Source organism: Salvelinus sp. IW2-2015, linkage group LG27 (genome assembly GCF_002910315.2).
Source record: "Salvelinus sp. IW2-2015 linkage group LG27, ASM291031v2, whole genome shotgun sequence".
Taxonomy (NCBI): Eukaryota; Metazoa; Chordata; class Actinopteri; order Salmoniformes; family Salmonidae; genus Salvelinus; species Salvelinus sp. IW2-2015.
The window spans coordinates 17414745-17435874 of NC_036867.1; the positions used below are offsets into that span (position 1 = coordinate 17414745).

The 21130-nt window shown below is 41.1% G+C and overlaps 1 protein-coding gene across 3 annotated transcripts in view; it reads right to left on the reverse strand.

The window, feature by feature from the left end:
* Window positions 1–20699, reverse strand: part of LOC111953655 (disks large-associated protein 1) — a 76052-nt gene extending 55353 nt beyond the window's left edge. For 2 of the 3 annotated variants that reach the window (XM_023973063.3, XM_023973065.2), the window contains exon 1: window positions 20452–20699. In XM_023973063.3, coding sequence (XP_023828831.1) covers window positions 20452–20521 — 70 coding nt within the window. In that variant the 5' untranslated portion in view covers window positions 20522–20699. The remainder of the gene's footprint in view (window positions 1–20451) is intronic. The other variant, XM_023973064.3, reaches the window with a different exon arrangement.
* Between the last annotated feature and the right edge of the window lie 431 nt (window positions 20700–21130).

Below are 21130 nucleotides of genomic sequence, written 5' to 3' on the forward strand. Positions count from 1 at the left end.
TTATAAAATGCCTCATGATTTGTCAATGCGCATTAGTCTGTGCTTCAGTCTGATCAACTGTAGCCTACTGATAACAACCACAGCTGCATGCAGCCTAGAGAAGCCTATACGCTTTGATCCCATCTGGGCCAGGGGAAACGTAACATAATGTTTTTTCTAGCCTAAAATGGGCCGATTTATTTGTGTTCTGAGAAAATGTAAAAGTGATCAAATTTGGTCTATATTTACTCTTCGGGTGACTCGGCTACCTACTGTATGCATTTTTTATAAAAAATTGACATACTGTTTGAGTATATTTTTTATTACAAATGCAAAGGCCTACACGATGCAACCCTGCACTGTAAAAAAATATTCTGTAGTTTTACAGTAATTTACTGGCAGCACTGATTTACAGGATATAAACAGATATTTATAGAATATTACTATAACACCTGACTACAGCAACATGCTGTATTTCTAGAATTTACGGTGCATTACTGGAAGTATATGGGTTGGTAAACTGTTGCAGATTTACAGTAAAGGCAGCTAGTTCCAACGATCTGCAGTATTTCTAAAGTTTCTAGTTTTTGTCATTTTTTAAATTTGTATATCACTGGCCTTCAATAAAATCCATGTATTTTGCAACAGTTTAATAAGAATACATGTATTTTCTAATACAAAAATAAACTTATAAGTAACCTGCTTAACTACAACAATATTCTAAGTAACGGTAACATAATATTTTTACTTGCTATGACATGTCCTTGTTCATCTACCTTAGTTTAACGCACTGAGTGTAAGTCGCTCTGAATAAGGGCTTCTGCTAAATGGCCAAAATGTAAATGTAAAAAATAAAACACTTGCATAGCACACTACTGGGTATTATTCTAATGACGTTTACGGTATTTTTTGTGGTTTGCCCACGAGATGAGCCCAAAAGTCTAGGGCCAACCCTGAATCACTTACCCAACCAAGGCCCCCCAGTTACCCACGTGGGCCCCCTACCTCCTCTCCTCCCCCATCTTATGATTAGCAGAGCGGCAGCAGGCTATCTACACTCATTGAGAGCAGGTTTCTGTGGTTGGTGGTTGCAGCAAAAAAAACTATTCTCTGCCTCAAGGGCCCCCTACTGGTTTGGGCTCCGGGCCTCAGCCCCTTCATTAATCAGGCCCTGTCTTTAGTCTGTGTGTACTGTGTATGTGTGAGAGAGAGAGAGACAGAGAGAGGAGAGGAGATAAGTCACCACATGCCTGGGACCAGCCCAGTCCTTATTTCCTGTCAGACCGTCCTCCCACACCATCAAAGCTAAAGCTATGACAGCATATGCAGGTGTGTGTGTGTGTGTGTGTACTCTGAAAGTGTGCTTTATTGAGAAAGTGTTCTTGTCTATGTGTGTGTATATATATATATATATATATATATATATATATATATATATATATATGTATGTGTGTGTGTGTGAGCAAGCGAAAAAGAGAGACAGCACAGTTGTGAGCAGCAGTGACGTAAGTTTAATTCATGTCGTTCTTTGAATGATGCCACGTAGACAGATTCCACGTAGCTTTGATCCAGTGACATCTATATTTCACCTGCAGGGAGGGCATACCTACCACCACCAGTAAAACTCTGTTTTATCTGCCCCTTTAATTAGCCTGGAATCACAGGAAACACTGAGGCGGTAGGTAAGTGGTTGGATGGAGGCTGTGTTTGGGGTGCTAGCGGTAGTGGTTAGCGCTGAGCAGAGCCACAAAGGATGTGTTCCAAATGGCACCCTATTACCTATCAACTGAACTACTATATAGGGAATATCGTGCCATTTGGGATGCGGTCAAGGTGTGAGGGATTAAAAGGGCTGCAAGAGGCATTCCAGAAACAGCTCAATATTGACTTGTCGCTTGATCCTTCTCTCTCTATCTCTCTACACACACATTCAAGCCAGCAAGCACACACTCACGGAAGCCCACATGCACACACACACACTTTTCAAATGATGCACAGCCCACTCCGTATGAAAACTCTTACTCCCACTAGTAAGAGTTCAGTGCTTCAGAATGAGAAGAGAGTGAGCTCCCTCTAGTGGCGAAACATTAAAAGTTCAAACATTCAATTTCTTCATCTGCGTTCATATCTGTATCTGAATGTAATTATCGGTATTCATCTATTTGTTGATTTATTTAGGAAAGGACTGCACACTGCAATTCAGCTCTTAGCAGCCAATGTTGTACACTATGACAATAAACAAAGGCATACTATTTATCCCTTGATTCATCATCAATATCCCTTCAGATTCCAAACACAAAAAGCATCTCTCTAAACAGTGTAAGCACACTGATAAAGGCTCGTCAGCCATTGAATCTCAGTCAAGACTTTGCCTCAAAGCCATGCAGTCATAACTTATGACGGATTACATTTAAAAAGTACTGCATAACCACACGCCTCATAAGTGTAGCAATGTCTGTGACAAAAAAGGCTGCAGTCATAAATATTTCAAAAAGGGGGAAATATTACATAAAAACCTCAGTATTAAATACATTTATTTCCCCCCGTAGAACCTTATCTTGAATACTGTTTCATTGCATCATTTTACACAGGTTTGACTGTGTCTATATCCCAAATGGCACCCTATTCGCTATGCAGTGCACTAATTTTGTCCAGAGCCCTATGGCACTATGGACCCTGGTCAAAATAGGGTGCCATTTGGGATGAAGTCACCAATGAGTAATTCCGTAGGCTGCAAATAACATGTTAGAATACCAATGTTTAGATAGAGGCCTCACTAAGTACCCAATGTAGCCTCAAATCCATTACAGCTGTTAAATGACACATGTAATATTCTCTGTGTCAAGGTATAGTTCAGGGCTTGTATTCATAAAGTGTCTCTGAGTAGTACTGCTGATCTACGATTTGGTCCCCCTTGTATACAGTATGTAATATTACCCATTATGATCTAAAAGACTAAACTGATCCTAGATCACCATTTCCTTTCTGCTTAGTGATCAAAGCTGTATGGCAATAGTTTTGGAAAGGCTTGAAAATCGATGGTGGAAATCGGTCTATCCAGTCCATTGGAGGAAAAGAGACAAGCTGTTAAGGAGCACTGAGACAGCACAGCCATAACAAATATACCTCCAAAAGTTTTAGGACAGTGACACATTTTGTTGTTGTTTTGGCTCTGTACTCTGAGACCAAATAACCAAAGTTATTGGGACAAATTCACTTACATATGTATTAAAGTTGTAAAAAAATGAAGTATTTGGTCCCATATTCCTAGCACGCAATGATTACATCAAGCTTGTTACGCTACACATTTGTTGGATGCATTTTCTGTTTGTTTTGGTTGTGTTTCAGACTATTCTGTGCCCAATAGAAATGAATGGTAAATAATGTATTGTGTCATTTTGGAGTAACTTTTATTGTAAATAAGAATAGAAAATGTTTCTGAACACTTCTACATTAATGTGGATGCTACCATGGTTACGGATAATCCTGAATGAATCGTGAATAATGATGAGTGAGAAAGTTACAAATGCACAAATATCATAAACCCAAGACATGCTAACCTCTCATCATTACAATAACAGGGGAGGGTTTGGCGCCCCCCTCGGGTTCGTGCTGTGGGGGAGATCTTCGTGGGCTATACTCGGCCTTGTCTCAGGGTAGTAAGTTGGTGGTTGAAGATATCTAGTGGTGTGGAGGCTGTGCTTTGGCAAAGTGGGTGGGGTTATAATCCTGCCTGGTAGGCCCTGTCCGGGGGTATCGTCGGACATGGACGGGGCCACTGTGTCTCCCAACCCTTCCTGTCTCAGCCTCCAGTATTTATGCTGCAATAGTTTATGTGTCAGGGGGCTAGGGTCAGTCTGTTATATCTGGAGTATTTCTCCTGTCTTATCTGGTGTCCTGTGTGAATTTAAGTATGCTCTCTCTAATTCTCTCTCTCTTCTTCTCCCTCCCCTTCCGGAGGACCTGAGCCCTGGGACCATGCCTCTGGACTATCTGGCCTGATGACTCATTGCTGTCTCAGTCCACCTGGTCGTGCTGCTGCTCCAGTTTCAACTGTTCTGCCTGCAGCTATGGAACCCGGATCTGTTCACCGGACGTGCTACCTTGTCCCGGACCTGCTGTTTTCGACTCTCTCTACCGCACATGCTGTCTCTAACTCTGAATGCTCGGCTATGAAAAGCCAACTGACATTTACTCATGAGGTGCTGACCTGTTGCACCCTCTACAACCACTGTGATTATTATTAATATTTGACCCTGCTGGTCATCTATGAACGTTTGAACATCTTGGCCATGTACAGTTATAATCTCCACCCGGCACAGCCAGAAAAGGACTGGCCATCCCTCAGAGCCTGGTTCCTCTCTAGGTTTCTTCCTAGGTTCCTGCCTTTCTAGGGAGTTTCTACATTGCTTGCTGTTTGGGGTTTTAGGCTGGGTTTCTGTATAGCACTTTGAGACATTGGCTGATGTAAAAAGGGCTTTATAAATACATTTGATTGATTGATGTTAGCATTTTGTGGGTATGGTATTTGTGCGTCTAACTTCCTTATTCACGATTCATTCAAGATTATCCACATTCATTTAGAAGTGTTTAGAAACATATTCAATACATTATTTACAATTAATTTCTATTGGGAACAAAAATAATCTGAAACACAACCAAAACATACAGCAAATGCACAAGCTTGATGTAATCATTGCGTACTACGAATATGGGACCAAATCCTTAATTTTTTACTACTGTAATACACATAAGTGAATTTGTCCCAAAACTTTTGGTCCCTAAAAGCCCTTTTTGTACTTAGTCCCCCCATTTTAAGGGAACAAAAGTATTGGAACAAATTCACTTATATGTGTATTAAACTAGTAAAAAGTTAAATATTTAAGTATTTGGATAATTAGAATTGAATTGTCAGTTTATTTAATGTATTGAAAAGAAATTGAAGCCAACCCTGCTAAGTGCCGCCACTCTCTCAACCTTGCAGCATTATCGTGGTGCCTAGACAAGCAGAGCTCAGTAGACACAGAGTCTCTAGTCCATTAGATCTCAGGGACCACTGGAACAGTGTATTCAGAGATAAGCTCTGTCGACAAGGAAACACAGGAGAGGAAATCAATAAGACTTATAGCTGATTGATGCACCTAATAACACTGAAGCAAACACAGATGATCATTATCATTAACTAGAAAAGTACATTTCCCGAAGAAAATGTGGTGTGCTTGCTAGCTTGTGAAGGATCGATTGGTAGGATAGCCTGAACATGTGAAATTTGGTTTGGTGTCTCTAGCTTGTACAGTTCAAGAGTTACTATTGGAGCGTTAATGTATGCTAATTTGTGCAGATTTAAATTTAGTTAATAAAGATTTGAATGAATTTGAGGTTGGATTGGCCTGAATGTTTTAAAGTTGGTCTTGTAGCTTAATTGGCGAAGGAACAGGTCCATTTTGTAAAGCTATATACTGTATTCCTATGGTTCTCATTTAAACCCATGTTAATTTATGCAAATTTAAAATCTTTATAGTTTAAAAAGTGTATATAGTACAAAGAATCCATTGACAAGCCATGTAAGTTGGGCTAGTCTGAACATCTCAACGTGGATTTTTGAGTGGGACGCTTAAAATATTTTTTCAAGCGACCCGAGTTGGGGCAGTCTGGACATTTGGAAGTTGGTTTCGTGTTAATTGCTTAAATCGTTTCAGCTCTAGAGCGGGGTAAAGAAATCAAATAATAATACGAGTACGCAAGAAATCTAAAGTTGTGCTTTGCCTTCAGCAAGCACACCTAATTACGAGAACGCATAACATGCTGACCACACAGCTCGCGTCATGAATGTACACATGCATCTTATTCAATCATTGCACCCACACTGCTCGCGCGTCTCAGCGAGCCTCTGCGTGGTCAGGCGCTAAAATAGAACTTGGTTCTGTTTGTGACGCTCAACGTGCTGCAAGTCTTGCCTATCCCATCTCTTCATTGGTTTTTAGGAGCATATACCCACATGGGTGATTGAAAGATGAACTGAGGTCCAAAAAGAAAAAAGAAGCCTGAAAGAAGGAGAGATGACGAGAAACGAATTCGGTTTACTGTCTCATCTGTGGTTTAATTGTCAGAGTAGAGGACCTTGTGCATTTCAGGTAAAATAACAACCCAATGTTTATATCCCAGGACAAATTAGCTAGCAACAGAAAGCTAGCTAGCTACATTTCCATAAATGTTTAATGCTTTTTGACTTGTCCCCAAATTAATGTATTTGGTTCAGAGTTTGTTTTGATATTTCAACCTGTATGTCCTGATTGCGCCTGGTGTGGGTTAACATTGCGCCTGGTGTGGGTGAACTTGCGCGCGATGGCGGACGCACATGCACGTGCGGTTTGGTCAGCAGGTAACATGTAGACTAGGCTAATAATAATAATACACTGAACAAAAATATGAAATGCAACAATTTCAAAGATTTTACGGAGTTACAGTTCATATAAGGAAATCAGTAAATTGAAATAAATTCATTAGGTCTTAATCTATGGATTTCACATTACTGGGAATACAGATATGCATCTGTTTGTCACAGATACCTTTAAAAAAAAGTTAGGGGTGTGGATCAGAAAACCAGTCAGTATCTGGTGTGAGCACCATTTGCCTCATGCAGCGTGACACATCTCCTTCGCCTAGAGTTGATCAGGCTTTTGATTGTGGCCTGTGGAATGTTGTCCCACTCCTCTTCAATGGCTTTGTGAAGTTGCTGTATATTGGCGGGAACTGGAACACACTGTCGTACACGTAGATCCAGAACATCCCAAACATGCTCTATGGGTGACATGTCTGGTGAGTATGCAGGCCATGGAAGAACTGGGACATTTTCAGCTTCCAGGAATTATGTACAGATCCTTGCGACATGGGGCCGTGCATTATCATGCAAAAACATGAGGTGATGGCAGTGGATGAATGGCATGACAATGGGCCTCAGGATCTCATCATGGTATCTCTGTGCATTCAAATTGCTATAGATAAAATGCAAATGTGTTGGTTGTTCGTAGCTTATGCCTGCCCATATCATAACGCATAACACCACCGTGAACTCTGTTCACAACATTGACATCAGCAAACCGCTCACCCACACGACACCTTACACACTACACTGCCTGCCATCTGCCCGGTACTTTTGAAACCGGGATTCATCCATGAAGAGCATACTTCTCCAGCGTGCCAGTGGCCATCGAAGGTGAACATTTGCCCATTGAAGTCGATTACGACACCGAACTGCAGTCAGGTCAAGACTCTGGTGAGGATGACAAGCACGCAGATGAGCTTCCCTGAGATGGTTTCTGAAATTCTTTGGTAGTGCAAACCCACAGTTTCATCAGCTGTCCGGGTGGCTGGTCTCAGACGATCCCGCAGGTGAAGAAGCCGGATGTGGAGGTCCTGGGCTGGCGTGGGTACACATGATCTGCAGTTGAGGCCGGTTGGATGTACATTCTCTAAAAATTACCTTGAAGGTGGCTTATGGTAGAGAAATGAACAGTAAATGATCTGGCAACAACTCTGGTGGACATTTCTGCAGTCAGCATGCCAACTGGACGTTCCCTCAAAACTTGAGACATCTGTGGCATTGTGCTGTGTGACAAAAGTGCACATTTTCGAGAGGCCTTTTATTGTTCTCAGCACAAGGTGCACCTTTGAAATTATCATGCTCTTTAATCAGCTTCTTGATATACCACACCTGTCAGGTGGATGGATTATCTTGTCAAGGAGAAATGCTCACTAACAGGGATGTAAACTAATTTGTGCACAAAATCTGATAGAAATAAGCTTTTGGTGCGTATGAAAAATTTCTGGGATCTCTTATTTCAGCTAATGAAACATCAGACCAACACTTTACATGTTGTGTTCACATATTTGTTCAGTGTATATGACAGAAGTAAATGTTAATGTTTGTAAGCAGGGTCAAAGCTACAGTGTAGAGTTGCTATCACATACAGTACCAGTCAAAAGTTTGGACACACCTACTAATTTTAGGGATTCTTCTTTATTTTTTGTATTTTCTACATTACATAATAATAGTGAAGACATCAAAACTATGAAAGGACACATATGGAATCATGCAGTAACACAAAAAAGTGTTAAATAAATCAAAATAATTAAAAGTAGCCACCCTTTGAAAAAAAGTAGCCACCCGCCTTGATGACAGCCTTGCACACTCTTGGCATTCTCTCAACCAGCTTCACCTGGAATACTTTTCCAACAGTCTTGAAGGAGTTCCCACATATGCTGAGCAGTTGTTGGCTGCTTCCTTCACTCTGCGGTCCAACTCATCCCAAACCATCTCAATTGGGTTGAGGTCGGGTGATTTTGGAGGTCAGGTCATCTGATGCAGCACTCCAACACTCTCCTTCTTGGTCAAATAGCCCTTACACAGCCTGGAGGTGTGTTGGGTCATTGTCCTGTTCAAAAACAAATGATAGTCCCACTATGTGCAAACCAGATGGGATGGCATATCGCTGCCGAATGCTGTGGAAGCCATGTAGGTTAAGTGTGCCTTGAATTCTAAATAAATCACAGACAGTGTCACCAGCAAAGGCACCCCCACACCATCACACCTCCTCCCCCATGCTTCACGGTGGGAACCATACATGCAGAGATCATCCGTTCCCCTACTCTGCATCTCACAAAGACACGGTGATGGAACCAAAAATCTCAAAACTTGGACTCATCAGACCAAAGGACAGATTTCCACTGGTTTAAGAAAGCCCAAGAAAGTCTCTTCTTATTATTGGTGTCCTTTAGTAGTGGTTTCTTTGGAGCAATTCGACTATGAAGGACAATGACCCAACACTAGAGGTCGACTGATTACGATTTTTCAACACCGATACCGATTATTGGAGGACCAAAAAAAGCCGATACCGATTAATCGGCCGATTTATACCGTTGAAGTCGGAAGTTTACATACACCTTAGCCAAATACATTTCAACTCAGTTTTTCACAATTCCTGACATTTAATCCTAGTAAAAATTCCCTGTCTTAGGTCAGTTAGGATCAGCACTTTATTTTAAGAATGTGTAATGTCAAAATAATAGTAGAGAGAATGATTTATTTCAGCTTTGTCTTTCATTACATTCCCAGTGGGTCAGAAGTTTACATACACTCAATTAGTATTGGGTAGCATTGCCTTTAAATTGTTTAACTTGGGTCAAAAGTTTTGGGTAGCCTTTCACAAGCTTCCCACAATAAGTTGGGTGAATTTTAGCCCATTCCTCCTGACAGAGCTCGTGTAACTGAGTCAGGTTTGTAGGCCTCCAAAAACACGCTTTTTCAGTTCTGCCCACAAATTGTCTATAGGATTGAGGTCAGGGCTTTGTGATGGCCACTCCAATACCTTGACTTTGTTGTCCTTAAGCCATTTTGCCACAACTTTGGAAGTATGCTTGGGGTCATTGTCCATTTGGAAGACCCATTTGTGACCAAGCTTTAACTTCCTGACTGATGTCTTGAGATGTTGCTTTAATATATCCACATCATTTTCCTGCCTCATGATGCCATCTATTTTGTGAAGTGCACCAGTCCCTCTTGCATCAAAGCACCCCCACAACATGATGCTGCCACCCCCATGCTTCCCGGTTGGGATGGTGTTCTTTGGCTTGTAAGCGTCCCCCTTTTTCCCTCAAACATAACGATGGTCATTATGACCAAACAGTTCTATTTTTGTTTCATCAGACCAGAGGACATATCTCCAAAAAGTACGATCTTTGTCCCCATGTGCAGTTGCAAACCATAGTCTGGCTATTTTATAGCGGTTTTGGAGCATTGGCTTCTTCCTTGCTGAGTGGCCTTTCAGGTTCTGTCAATATAGGACTCGTTTTACTGTGGATATAGATACTTTTGTACCCGTTTCCTGCAGCATCTTCACAAGGTCCTTTGCTGTTGTTCTGGGATTGATTTGCACTTTTCGCACCAAAGTACGTTCATCTCTAGGAGACAGAACGTGTCTCCTTCCTGAGCGGTATGACGGCTGTGTGGTCCCATGGTGTTTATACTTCCATACTATTGTTTGTACAGATGAACGTGGTACCTTCAGGCGTTTGGAAATTGCTCCCAAGGATGAACCAGACTTGGGAAGTCTAAGATTTTTTTGAGGTCTTGGCTGATTTCTTTTGATTTTCCCATGACGTCAACGCAAAGAGGCACTGAGTTTGAAGGTAGGCCTTGAAATACATCCACAGGTACACCTCCAATTGACTCAAATGATGTCAATTAGCCTATCAGAAGCTTCTAAAGCATGACATAATTTTCTGGAATTTTCCAAGCTGTTTAAGGAGTCAACTTAGTGTATGTAAACTTCTGATCCACTGGAATTGTGATACAGTGAATTATAAGTGAAATAATCTGTCTGTAAACAATTGTTGGAAAAATTGCTTGTGTCAAAGTAGATGTCCTAACCGATTGCCAAAACTATAGTTTGATAACAAGAAATTTGTGGAGTGGTTGAAAAATCGAGTTTTAATGACTACAACCTAAGTGTATGTAAACTTCCGACTTCAACTGTATATATATATATATATATATATATATTAATATATATATATATATAATATTATATAATATGTATATATTTGTAATAATGACAATTACAACAATACTGAATGAACACTTTCATTTGAACTTAATATAATACATAAATAAAATCTATTTAGTCTCAAATAAATAATGAAACGTGTTCAATTTGGTAAAACAAAATAACAAACTTCAATCACTCGCTCCACTGGCAAAGAAGTTTCTCTGTCCCCCACCTTCTTCAGTCCCAAGCGAGAGTGTTCAATTTGGTTTAAAAAAATAACAAACTTTTGGACAAGAAAGTAAAAGTGCAATATGTGCCATGTAAAAAAACTAACGTTTATGTTCCTTGCTCAGAACATGAGAACATATGTTAAAAGGAACCACCAGCTTTCATGGGTCGTCAATATTCCCAGTTAAGAAGTTTTAGGTTGTAGTGCAGAAAGCAGAGCTTCTCTGCATGGTCCCCTGTCAGTCTGCTCCTCTGCCTATCATAAATGATCCCCACCTAACTGAACACTCTCGCTTGGGACCGAAGAAGGTGGGGGACAGAGAAACTTCTTTGCCAGTGGAGCGAGTGATTGAAGTCTGTCCTCAGTCTGCTTCCACCACTCCAAAGGCAAGCCGCTCTTTCTGTCAATGACAGGCTCTGTGAGGTAACGCTCCAACTCAATCTCAAAACCGCACTGGACTCAGCCCTGCACTCTTGGCTTCCAAGGATTCTAGCGTAGAGGCTGTCCACCAGACTGGGTGGGTGATCTACCCGTACTCTGCCTTTTTGCACCTGGATCTGGGTCCTCCTCTTCACTCATCCTATCTGCTGTGGCTCTGGGATTTGGTGTCCTTAGTAGGTCAGACTCCTCCTTCAGCCACTCTTTTGCTTTCTCTAGTGCTGTCCCTGAGGTAAAGGCATAGCTCTTGTAACGTGGATCCAGGACAGTTGCCAGCACCAGGCACTTTGTCTCCTCGGCCTTGGAGAACCTCCTTGTTGGACTGTCCAACATGGTCTTCCGTAAAGTTTTGATGCCTTGAGTAGAAGAACCCTCCTGCTGCAGCATCAGCTTCAGCACCGACACACTGGGGATGATGCATGCGGCTGTAGAGTTGGAATGGCTCATCTCCAGTGTCACCTCCTCCATAGGTGCCAGAGTCTCAATTAGGTTAGAGACTATGTCCCATTGTGCAGCAGACAAACTACTGATGTGTCCGTATTCACCTGCATACACATTCAGTGCACGACCTCTGTTCAAACATCCTCCGCAACATGTGTAGTGTTGAGTTCCAGCGAGTTTGAACTGATTGCATGATGCTGTGTTTGGGAAGGCCAAGCTCTTCCTGAATGGCCCTCACCACTCTGTACTGGCCAAACAGAGGCTCAAAGTGAGTTGCACAGCTCTTCAACTTGGCAATAAAGTCTAGCACAGCTCTCTGACTGGATAGGCCATCATTGATTACAAGCTGTAGGGTGTGTGCACTGCAGCTGAAGTCTGGAAGCTCTGCCAGTCTCATACCTTTCACCATGTTTGCCCCACTGTCCCTGATGACCAGCACTACACGTTCTGTGTGGATTTCCCAGTATTCCAACATGGTCAAAAACATCTCTCTGATGTAGTTTCCTGTGTGTGATCTGGTCCTAATCTTGACATCCAGCACAACCTGCTTTCTTGTCCAGACATTGTCAATGAAATGTCCAGTAAGGCTCATCAGGGATTCTGTAGTGCCTGACCAGCAGTCAGTTGTGAATGCCATGTGTGGAGCGTTCACAGGTGCCACCAGGTTTTCACTTTCATCACTACTCTTTCATAGGTTTTATCTAGCATTTCTGTGCATTTTTTTTTTTAAATCTTTGATCCTGTACCGGGTTTCAGTAAGAGTAATCCAGCCGCTGAAAACCAACGTCAGACACCACTGTGAATGGCTGGTTGTCAATGGTAATCATCTCAAAAATTGCCATTTTGCTTGTTTATTAAAAAGTTGTAATATTGTAGCCTGCGATGTCTGAACTGTCTGTATCACTTTTTCCTTGTGAAGAATTTGCGTTTGCTTTTTTCATCGGCTTTTGGATGGGGTGTTCTTAAGGTGATTCCACAGGTTGGTGGCATTTTTTGATTTAGCCATTGCTGACCCCATGCTTACATCTTTATCACAAATAAGACACCTTGCTTTCCCTGGTGCCAATTCAATGTCTCACACACACACACACACACACACACCACACACACACACACACACCACACACACACACACACAAACACACACACACACACACACACACACACACACACACACACACACACACACAGCTCTCTGAAGTGACAAGGATACTGAAGAGTCTGCTTAGAAGACACAAATACTCTCAACTGTTTGAACAATAAAAATAGAGTTTAAGTTACCTGTGATGAATGTTGAAAACAAAAACTGTCATTTCTCTATGCAGGAAATCCTATTTTAATAATGGGCATGGTACGAATTGACTACCAAAGTGTGAGTCATAATCCCCATGAAACCTTCCAGCAAAATCCGAAAAGCGGTTCGTTCATTCATTTATTCCATAGGATGTTTTTAGATTCACTTCAAATAAGGCCTGTGTTTCGTGTAGGATTACGCCACCGTGCCAATTTGATAACTGTGCAGATATCCATAGGACAAGGTAACTCTGATCAATATTGGCTAAATATAAGCGAAGGTAAAAAAAAATTGTAGAGTGGATTTATGAAAAATATGTTGACAAACGTTACCTTATCCTAGTGAGATTTACACAAGTATCAAAACACAGAGGCGGTTTAAGCCTGCACGAAACACAGACCTTATTTGAAGTAGATCAAGACATTCTCTTTGGAAGACATGAACGGTAAAATAAAGAAGGAACCCCTTTCAAGTTCAGCCGCAAGTTATTATAGGAATTATTACGAGTCGACTATTTCTCTCTATACCATTTGTATTTCATATACCTTTTGACTATTGAATGTTCTTATAGGCACTATAGTATTGCCAGCCTAATCTCGGGAGTTGATAGGTTTGAAGTCATAAACAGCGCTGTGCTTCAAGCATTGCGAAGAGCAGCTGGCAAACGTAAGAAAGTGCTGTTTGAATGAATGCTTACGAGCCTGCTGCTGCCTACCACCGCTCAGTCAGACTGCTCTATCAAATCATAGACTTAATTATAATATAATAAACACACAGAAATACACGCCTTTGGTCATTAATATGGTCAAACCCGGAAACTATCATTTCGAAAACAAAACGTTTATTCTTTCAGTGAAATACGGAACCGTTCCATATTTTATCTAAATATTGCTGTTACATTGCACAACCTTCAATGTTATGTCATAATTATGTAAAATTCTGGCAAATTAGTTTGCAACGAGCCAGGCGGCCCAAACTGTTGCATATACCCTGAATCTGCAATGAACGCAAGAGAAGTGACACAATTTCCCTAGTTAATATTGCCTGCTAACGTACATTTCTTTTAACTAAATATGCAGGTTTAAAAATATACACTTCTGTGTATTGATTTTAAGAAAGGCATTGATGTCTATGGTTAGGTACATTCGTGCAACGATTGTGTGATGATAAATTAACAGGCACCGCATTGATTATATGCAACTCAGGACAAGCTAGTTAACCTAGTAATATCATCAACCATGTGTAGTTAACTAGTGATTAAGTGAAGTTTGATTGTTTTTATAAGATACGTTTAATGCTAGCCAGCAACTTACCTTGGCTCCTTAATGCACTCGCGTAACAGGTGGTCAGCCTGCCACGCAGTTTCCTCGTGGAATGCAATGTAATCGGCCATAATCGGCGTCCAAAAAATGGCGATTACCGATTGTTATGAAAACTTGAAAATCGGTCCTAATTAATTGTCCATGCCAATTAATCAGTCACCCTCTACCCAACACACCTCCAGGCTGTGTAAGGGCTATTTGACCAAGAAGGAGAGTGATGGAGTGTTGCATCAGATGACCTGGTCTTCACAATCACCTGACCTCAACCCGATTGAGATGGTTTGGGATGAGTTGGACCGCAGAGTGAAGGAAAAGGAGTCAAGTGCTCAGCATATGTGGGAACTCCTTCAAGACTGTTAGAAAAGTATTCCAGGTGAAGCTGGTTGAGAGAATGCCAAGAGTGTGCAAAGCTGTCATCAAGGCAAAGGGTGGCTACTTTGAAGAATCTAAAATATATTTTGATTTGTTTAAAACTTTTTGATTCCTACATGATGTGTCATTTCATAGTTTTGTTGTCTTCACTATTATTCTACAATGTAGAAAATAGTAAAAATAAAGAAAAACGTTTGAATGAGTAGGTGTCCAAACTTGACTGGTACTGTATATACACCACGACCTCACACTATAAAAAATGCTGAGTTAAAAATAACGCTGGGTAAATAGTGGACAGAACACACGTTTGGTTATTTTTTTACCAAGCAATTTGAGCCTTGTTCACATTGGCAGTTTGAAGTGACTCAAATCCATTTTTTTTTTTTGCATATCTGATTTTAATCTGTTCTTTTACTTGTAGTCTGAACAGCCAAAATGCACATGGAATCAGATATTTTAAGCCACATTTCAAACCACCTTTGTACAGTAGGTGGTTTGAAGTCAGATACATACCTGATTCCTGGCCATACAACTTGTTTCTGAACGGTCAAATCTGATGTATTTGCCTGCAAGTGGTTTTTAGACTGTTATTTGGAATATATTGTGTCTTGCTAGCTACAATGCTGACAGTTTGACAAAAACATGTGGTAGCTAACAGGCTTGTTAATTGTTAACAAACAAATTAGTGAATGTGCTAGAAAACTAAACAGCTACCTAGCAAGCTAGTTGACTGCTGTGTCTAGCCAGAAATGACTTGGATCATCTTAAGCCTTTGAGGTTTTAAAAGTGTTCTTACACTAGGATTTTGAACATCCATAGAATTGTTGTCACCTTCGCTTGCTACACAACAACTTCTGAGTGAGAAGAAACACGAGCACCACCACCCATCAGCCAGCACCCCCGTGCACACACCCGTCGTTACTATGACAACTAGCCTAGCCATTACAACAAATGACTGTTATCTGAACACACACAAATCTGATTTGGCCACTTCTAACTTGCTGTTTGGACAGTCAGTGTTCCTAAACGGATTTGAAAAACAAAACTTATTTGAGAATTAAGGCCTGCAGTGTGAACAAGGCTTTAGTTTGGCTATTGAGCTATGATCCACAGGCTCAGAGCAGAAGACTGGAGGTGTGGCTTAGTAGGGGCGAGGCTTTCAGATATTTATTTTTGGCCACCTGTGAGAATAAATGTCATTCCGTTTCACCTGTTCTGTTACAGTTGAGCACTGAGGCTTTTGTAGCTTAATGAGGCTTTCATAAGTTTAGTTTCTCAAGTGCCAAATTTGTATTTATTTTATTTCCCCTTTATTTAACCAGGTAGGCTAGTTGAGAACAAGTTCTCATTTACAACTGCAACCTGGCCAAGATAAAGCAAAGCAGTGTGACAAAACAACACAGTTACACACATGGAATAAACAAAACATACAGTCAATAACACAATAGAAAAAAAAGTATATGTACAGTGTGTGCAAATGAGGTAAGATAAGGGAGGTAAGGCAATAAATAGGCCATAGTGGAGAAATAATTTCAATTGAGCAATTAAACACTGGAGTGATAAAGACTGGAGTGATAGATGTGCAGAAGATGAATGTGCAAGTAGAGATACTAGGGTGCAAAGGAGCAACAAAAAAAAAGTATATATTTGTGTAAATAACAGTATGGGGATGAGGTAGTTGGATGGGCTATTTGCAGATGGGCTATGTACAGGTGCAGTGATCTGTGAACTGCTCTGACAGCTGGTGCTTAAAGTTAGTGAGGGAGATATGAGTCTCCAGCTTCAGTGATTTTTGCAATTCGTTCCAGTCATTGGCAGCAGAGAACTGGAAGGAAAGGCAGCCAAAGGAGGAATTGGCTTTGGGGGTGACCAGTGAAATATACCTGCTGGAGCGCTTGCTACGGGTGGGTGCTGCTATGGTGACCAGTGAGCTGAGATAAGGTGGGGCTTTACCTAGCAAAGACTTATAGATGACCTGGAGACGAATATGAAGCGAGGGCCAGCCAACGAGAGCATACAGGTCGCAGTGGTGGGTAGTATATGGGGCTTTGGTGACAAAACGGATGGCACTGTGATAGACTGCATCCAATTTGCTGAGTAGTGTTGGAGGCTATTTTGTAAATGACATCGCCGAAGTCAAGGATCGGTAGGATAGTCAGATTTACGAGGGTATGTTTGGCAGCATGAGTGAAGGATGCTTTGTTGCGAAATAGGAAGCCGATTCTAGATTTAATTTTGGATTGGAGATTCTTAATGTGAGCCTGGAAGGAGAGTTTACAGTCTAACCAGGCACATAGGTATTTGTAGATGTCCACATATTCTAAGTCAGAATCGTTGTTGGGAATGTTGGGATAGTTACCACTTTGTTATGATCGTGAAATAATAATGTTACTAAGTGTATCTTAAAAGCAAGGAAGGTCACCCATGATACAAGTCAGTATTCAACATTCATCCATGTCTGAGGATGTTGGGAGATAACATGGAAACCAGCCACTAGGGGCAACAGTGAGCCCTGTAACCTTCAAGTAGGTTTGGGTTTTGCTAGGGCTTTGTGGAAGGGGATGATGGATGGGCATAAGCATTGGCCTCTGGTTAGAAAGATTGCATGTTCAAATCCAGTGATATAAAGTTGTTTTTTGATATTGTAGTTTGAAACCTATCCCAAACCTTAACCCTTACCTTAACCATTCAGAGTTCATGCATAACCTTAAGAATTTGGAGTTAATGCCTAAATTTAACCTTAAACACCTTGAGACATGAGAATCATCTAATTCTGTCACAAGCGCTTGTTACTAAAAATATGCAATATGCAAAAACATTGAAGGATAATCTACATTTGCAATGCACAAACATAACATGATGAACAGGAATGACATTTACTCTCAAGGGTGGACAAAAAGCCCTATCTGAAAGCCATGCACTCGATAGGCCATGCCTCCTGAAAATAACCTATGGATTACTTTAAGAAATACTCAGCATGAAAGTTAAAACTCCAACTGATGGTTAAATTAATGTTAGGGTAATCCGAAGGCATGGCCTAATGGGGGCCAATCTTTCAGATCGTTATTTTTGACCACCCATGCGTGTAAATGCAATTCATGTTCATGATGTTAAGTTTGCACACTGGCACTTCTAATTTTCCTTCCAATACTTTTGCATGTTATGTATTTTAATATAAAATGTATAACATTATCATTACAATTTTAAAACAAAGTGTTAACTACCCCAACATTAAGACATGCTTAGGCACTTAAGGATCTTGTACTTATTTAAAGCTACAAAAGTGTCAGTGCTCAACCGTAAAGGCCATGAACAGACATTCTGAAAAGTAATTTCTCTCTCATGGCTAACTACCAGGAAGTTTGAAAAGACAGGCTAAGTGGGTATCTTCATAAGCGCGCCTTGGTTGATAACTCTTTGAAACGTCTATGTCAAGTCATTTGGATGCAGTGAGCAGTGTCCCAGTAGAATCATCTTAAACTAATTTGGTGATACACAAAAGAACTCAAACATTGAACTTGTATCAGTAACCACGTTTCCATCCACGGTTTTTATACTTGGAGTCACGCGATGACATGGTGCGTGGTCCTCCCACTACGACTCGGAAAACCATGCAGTTTATTACGCTACAGATTAAATACATTATGATGAACTGCACAGGGTTGTGAAAGTGCACAGTGATCTGATGCTCCTTTCCAATAAATATCGACGGTCTTATTCTGGTGACGTGATGATTGACGCTTGACTGCTGTTTGACAAATATTCTCGCTTTTATAATAATCTCATCATGTAGACTAGCCTACCTGCACAGCCTACCAGCACTGTATCTGCGAGCTGTTGGCGAGAGCGAACGTGCCAAGACCAGAGTAGGCAACCGTTTTTGTGAGTTTTTGAGTTGAAAACCCGACGGAAACACAATTCTCTTTTTATTCGGTACATGAAAAAAATAAGCAAAAAAGTACATTTTGTATCTGCAACAAGTCAGTTTGGTGGAAACATATCACTGGTGGGAAAATGCACATATTTTCTTTATGCGGATTATAGAATATTTGCATGAAACTCTGTCCCCAATTTGATGGCAACCTAGCTAGTAACACCATTTTCTATATATACACATCTACAATTTGGCATGTTTCTTGTGACGCAATTCACAGCAGCACTGATGGATGTGTTGACATGACAACTGAGTTAGAGTTTTGAACGACCCTCCCCCCCCTTTTGTTCCATGCTGGCTGAAGACCAAGCTAGCCAGTAACTAGCTAACACAGATGAAAGGGGAAACATATACTGTAAGTATCTTTGCCATAGATGAACATTGTAAAGTTTTAATTACATTTGCTGACACCCTACAGTCATTTTTTTTGCACCAGTAGAGTAGCTATGGAGTGATATAAACCACGCCCCTCTGCAAACACGCCTTCTCCGATGTTGGTTACTAGGTGCTTATTTAAATTAGGTCAAAGAATATCATGTTATCATTGGTGTATTAAATGTCACCACCTCCTGAATCCAAGTGTTTGACATGGGGGAAGGGACCATTACCTTTATGATCAAACTTGATCAACGTACTGTAGAAGCAACAGTCATTTTTCATATATTTGTCATTATACCTTCATCTGGTTTCATCCAATTTCATGAACAACATGAATTTGACTGTTCATAATAACATATTCACTTAGGATCTCACTTTGTGAAGTTGATAGGACAAAAACATTGATGAATGCAACAAGTATATAGTCGCCCCCTAAATAGTGAATAGAGTGCCATTTGGGACAACCATTTTGCCTATGACTAATACACAGAGGGCCCAGGGAGGGGACAGGGGAGGGGCTGCCGGGTGTGGGGTGCAGACGACTCCTCTGTCACGCGGCTGGGACCCTCGACCTATCCCATCCTGCCTTGCTCCGACCAGAAACCGACGCAGGGCTGGCTGACCTGGGTTCCCATAAAGCCTTATTACTTTGTAAGCACAACCCCAGAAATTCCCCTCCCCTTGCTGTCTATGTCTCTTTCCAGACATGTCAAAGCCATATATGCTCCTCAAACTCAACTCTGGACCTCATGGGTGCAATTAATTATCCGGTAGAACAGACACCCAGCAGGCTCCGGACCTCGTAGGGTAAGCGTTGAATACCCCTGCTATATGCTATGTGTTCATATGCTATTTCAGGGCTTGTTTCTGTGTACCTCTATGTACATGGTTTGGTAGGAAAATGGAAGGAAAATGTATGAAATGGTTCCAGGCTTGTACCATGTGTTGTGCACCTGCTATCCCACATTAAAGATAAGTCACCAAAAGAAAAAGTCACTCAAATAGACTGGCAGCTGGAAACAGTTCAAAATATCTGGGCTGACCGGAATCGCACTGCACGCTCACTAATGCCAATGAGAAATAGCATGGAAGCTTATCACAGTATGCTCTTACAAAATATGTTTTTATATTTCAAAGAATTTGTTGTAGCCTACAACACAGTACACCTATAACTGTGACAATGACGGTATAATAACAGTCCATTGTCATATTAAATCAAGTTGGGAAAAACACAATTATTATTATTCTACACACTTATTAGCCCATTGTTAATATTTTGTTCTATTCATGTTGGTTTATGTAAAACGTCCACATGATATACAAATACGCAGATTTGTCATATCAATATCATATCATATCATAAATCGAGTCCTTTGTTAATGCTCTTCTCATCAAGCATGAGTAAGCAGAAAGACTCTAGCATGGGCGAGAGGCCACCTCCCGGCTGGCACAATCACACGAACGAAGAAACACAACTCATTCATAAGTAGAGAGGAAGAAGAAGAGACATTACTCACAAAAGCGTATCCAGTGGTCACACATACCGAACAAGTTACAGAAATACGGTGAAGTGAAGGAAAAAGGCATCAGATTTAGGGCGTTTCGCGCTCTCTCTAGCCACAGCTTCTTTGATTTGGTGGCGGTGCTTGCCCTCTCTCTTCCTCGTGTAGCCTATGATTCGATTTCAGGAGGGACGCGCAACAGTGAGCAGTGCCAACGTTGCGCACCTCTGCCCTACTCACAGACATGCAGTGGGAAAGAAGCTGTCCCGGCTCGCGCTATCAGCACACTGTGTCGCCCCCCCCCCCCCCCCAAAAAACAAGATTTTTTGAATGCAGTTTGTCACTAAAGTTATGTAGCCATACACGACCGTTTGTTACAACCAAACTCTGACAACTAGGTAGGCCTACGTTAAAGTACAGTGATATTGGCAGATGGCATATAAGGCTATACTTCACCGTTGACAGTGACAGGTGAATTGAGATGGCTCTTTAACAAATGGAATTTGAAATGTTATCCCTTATTGCATTGAAAGCAGACTACACCATCTACCATCCTACATAGTATATTCTCAAATCTGCCCCCTAGTGTCAGACATGCTTTACAACAGTATCAGATGAGGAAGTTACAGTATTGGGTATCAGATACAGTCCCTTGGCGTTTTTCCTATTTTGTTGCATTACAACCTGTAATTGA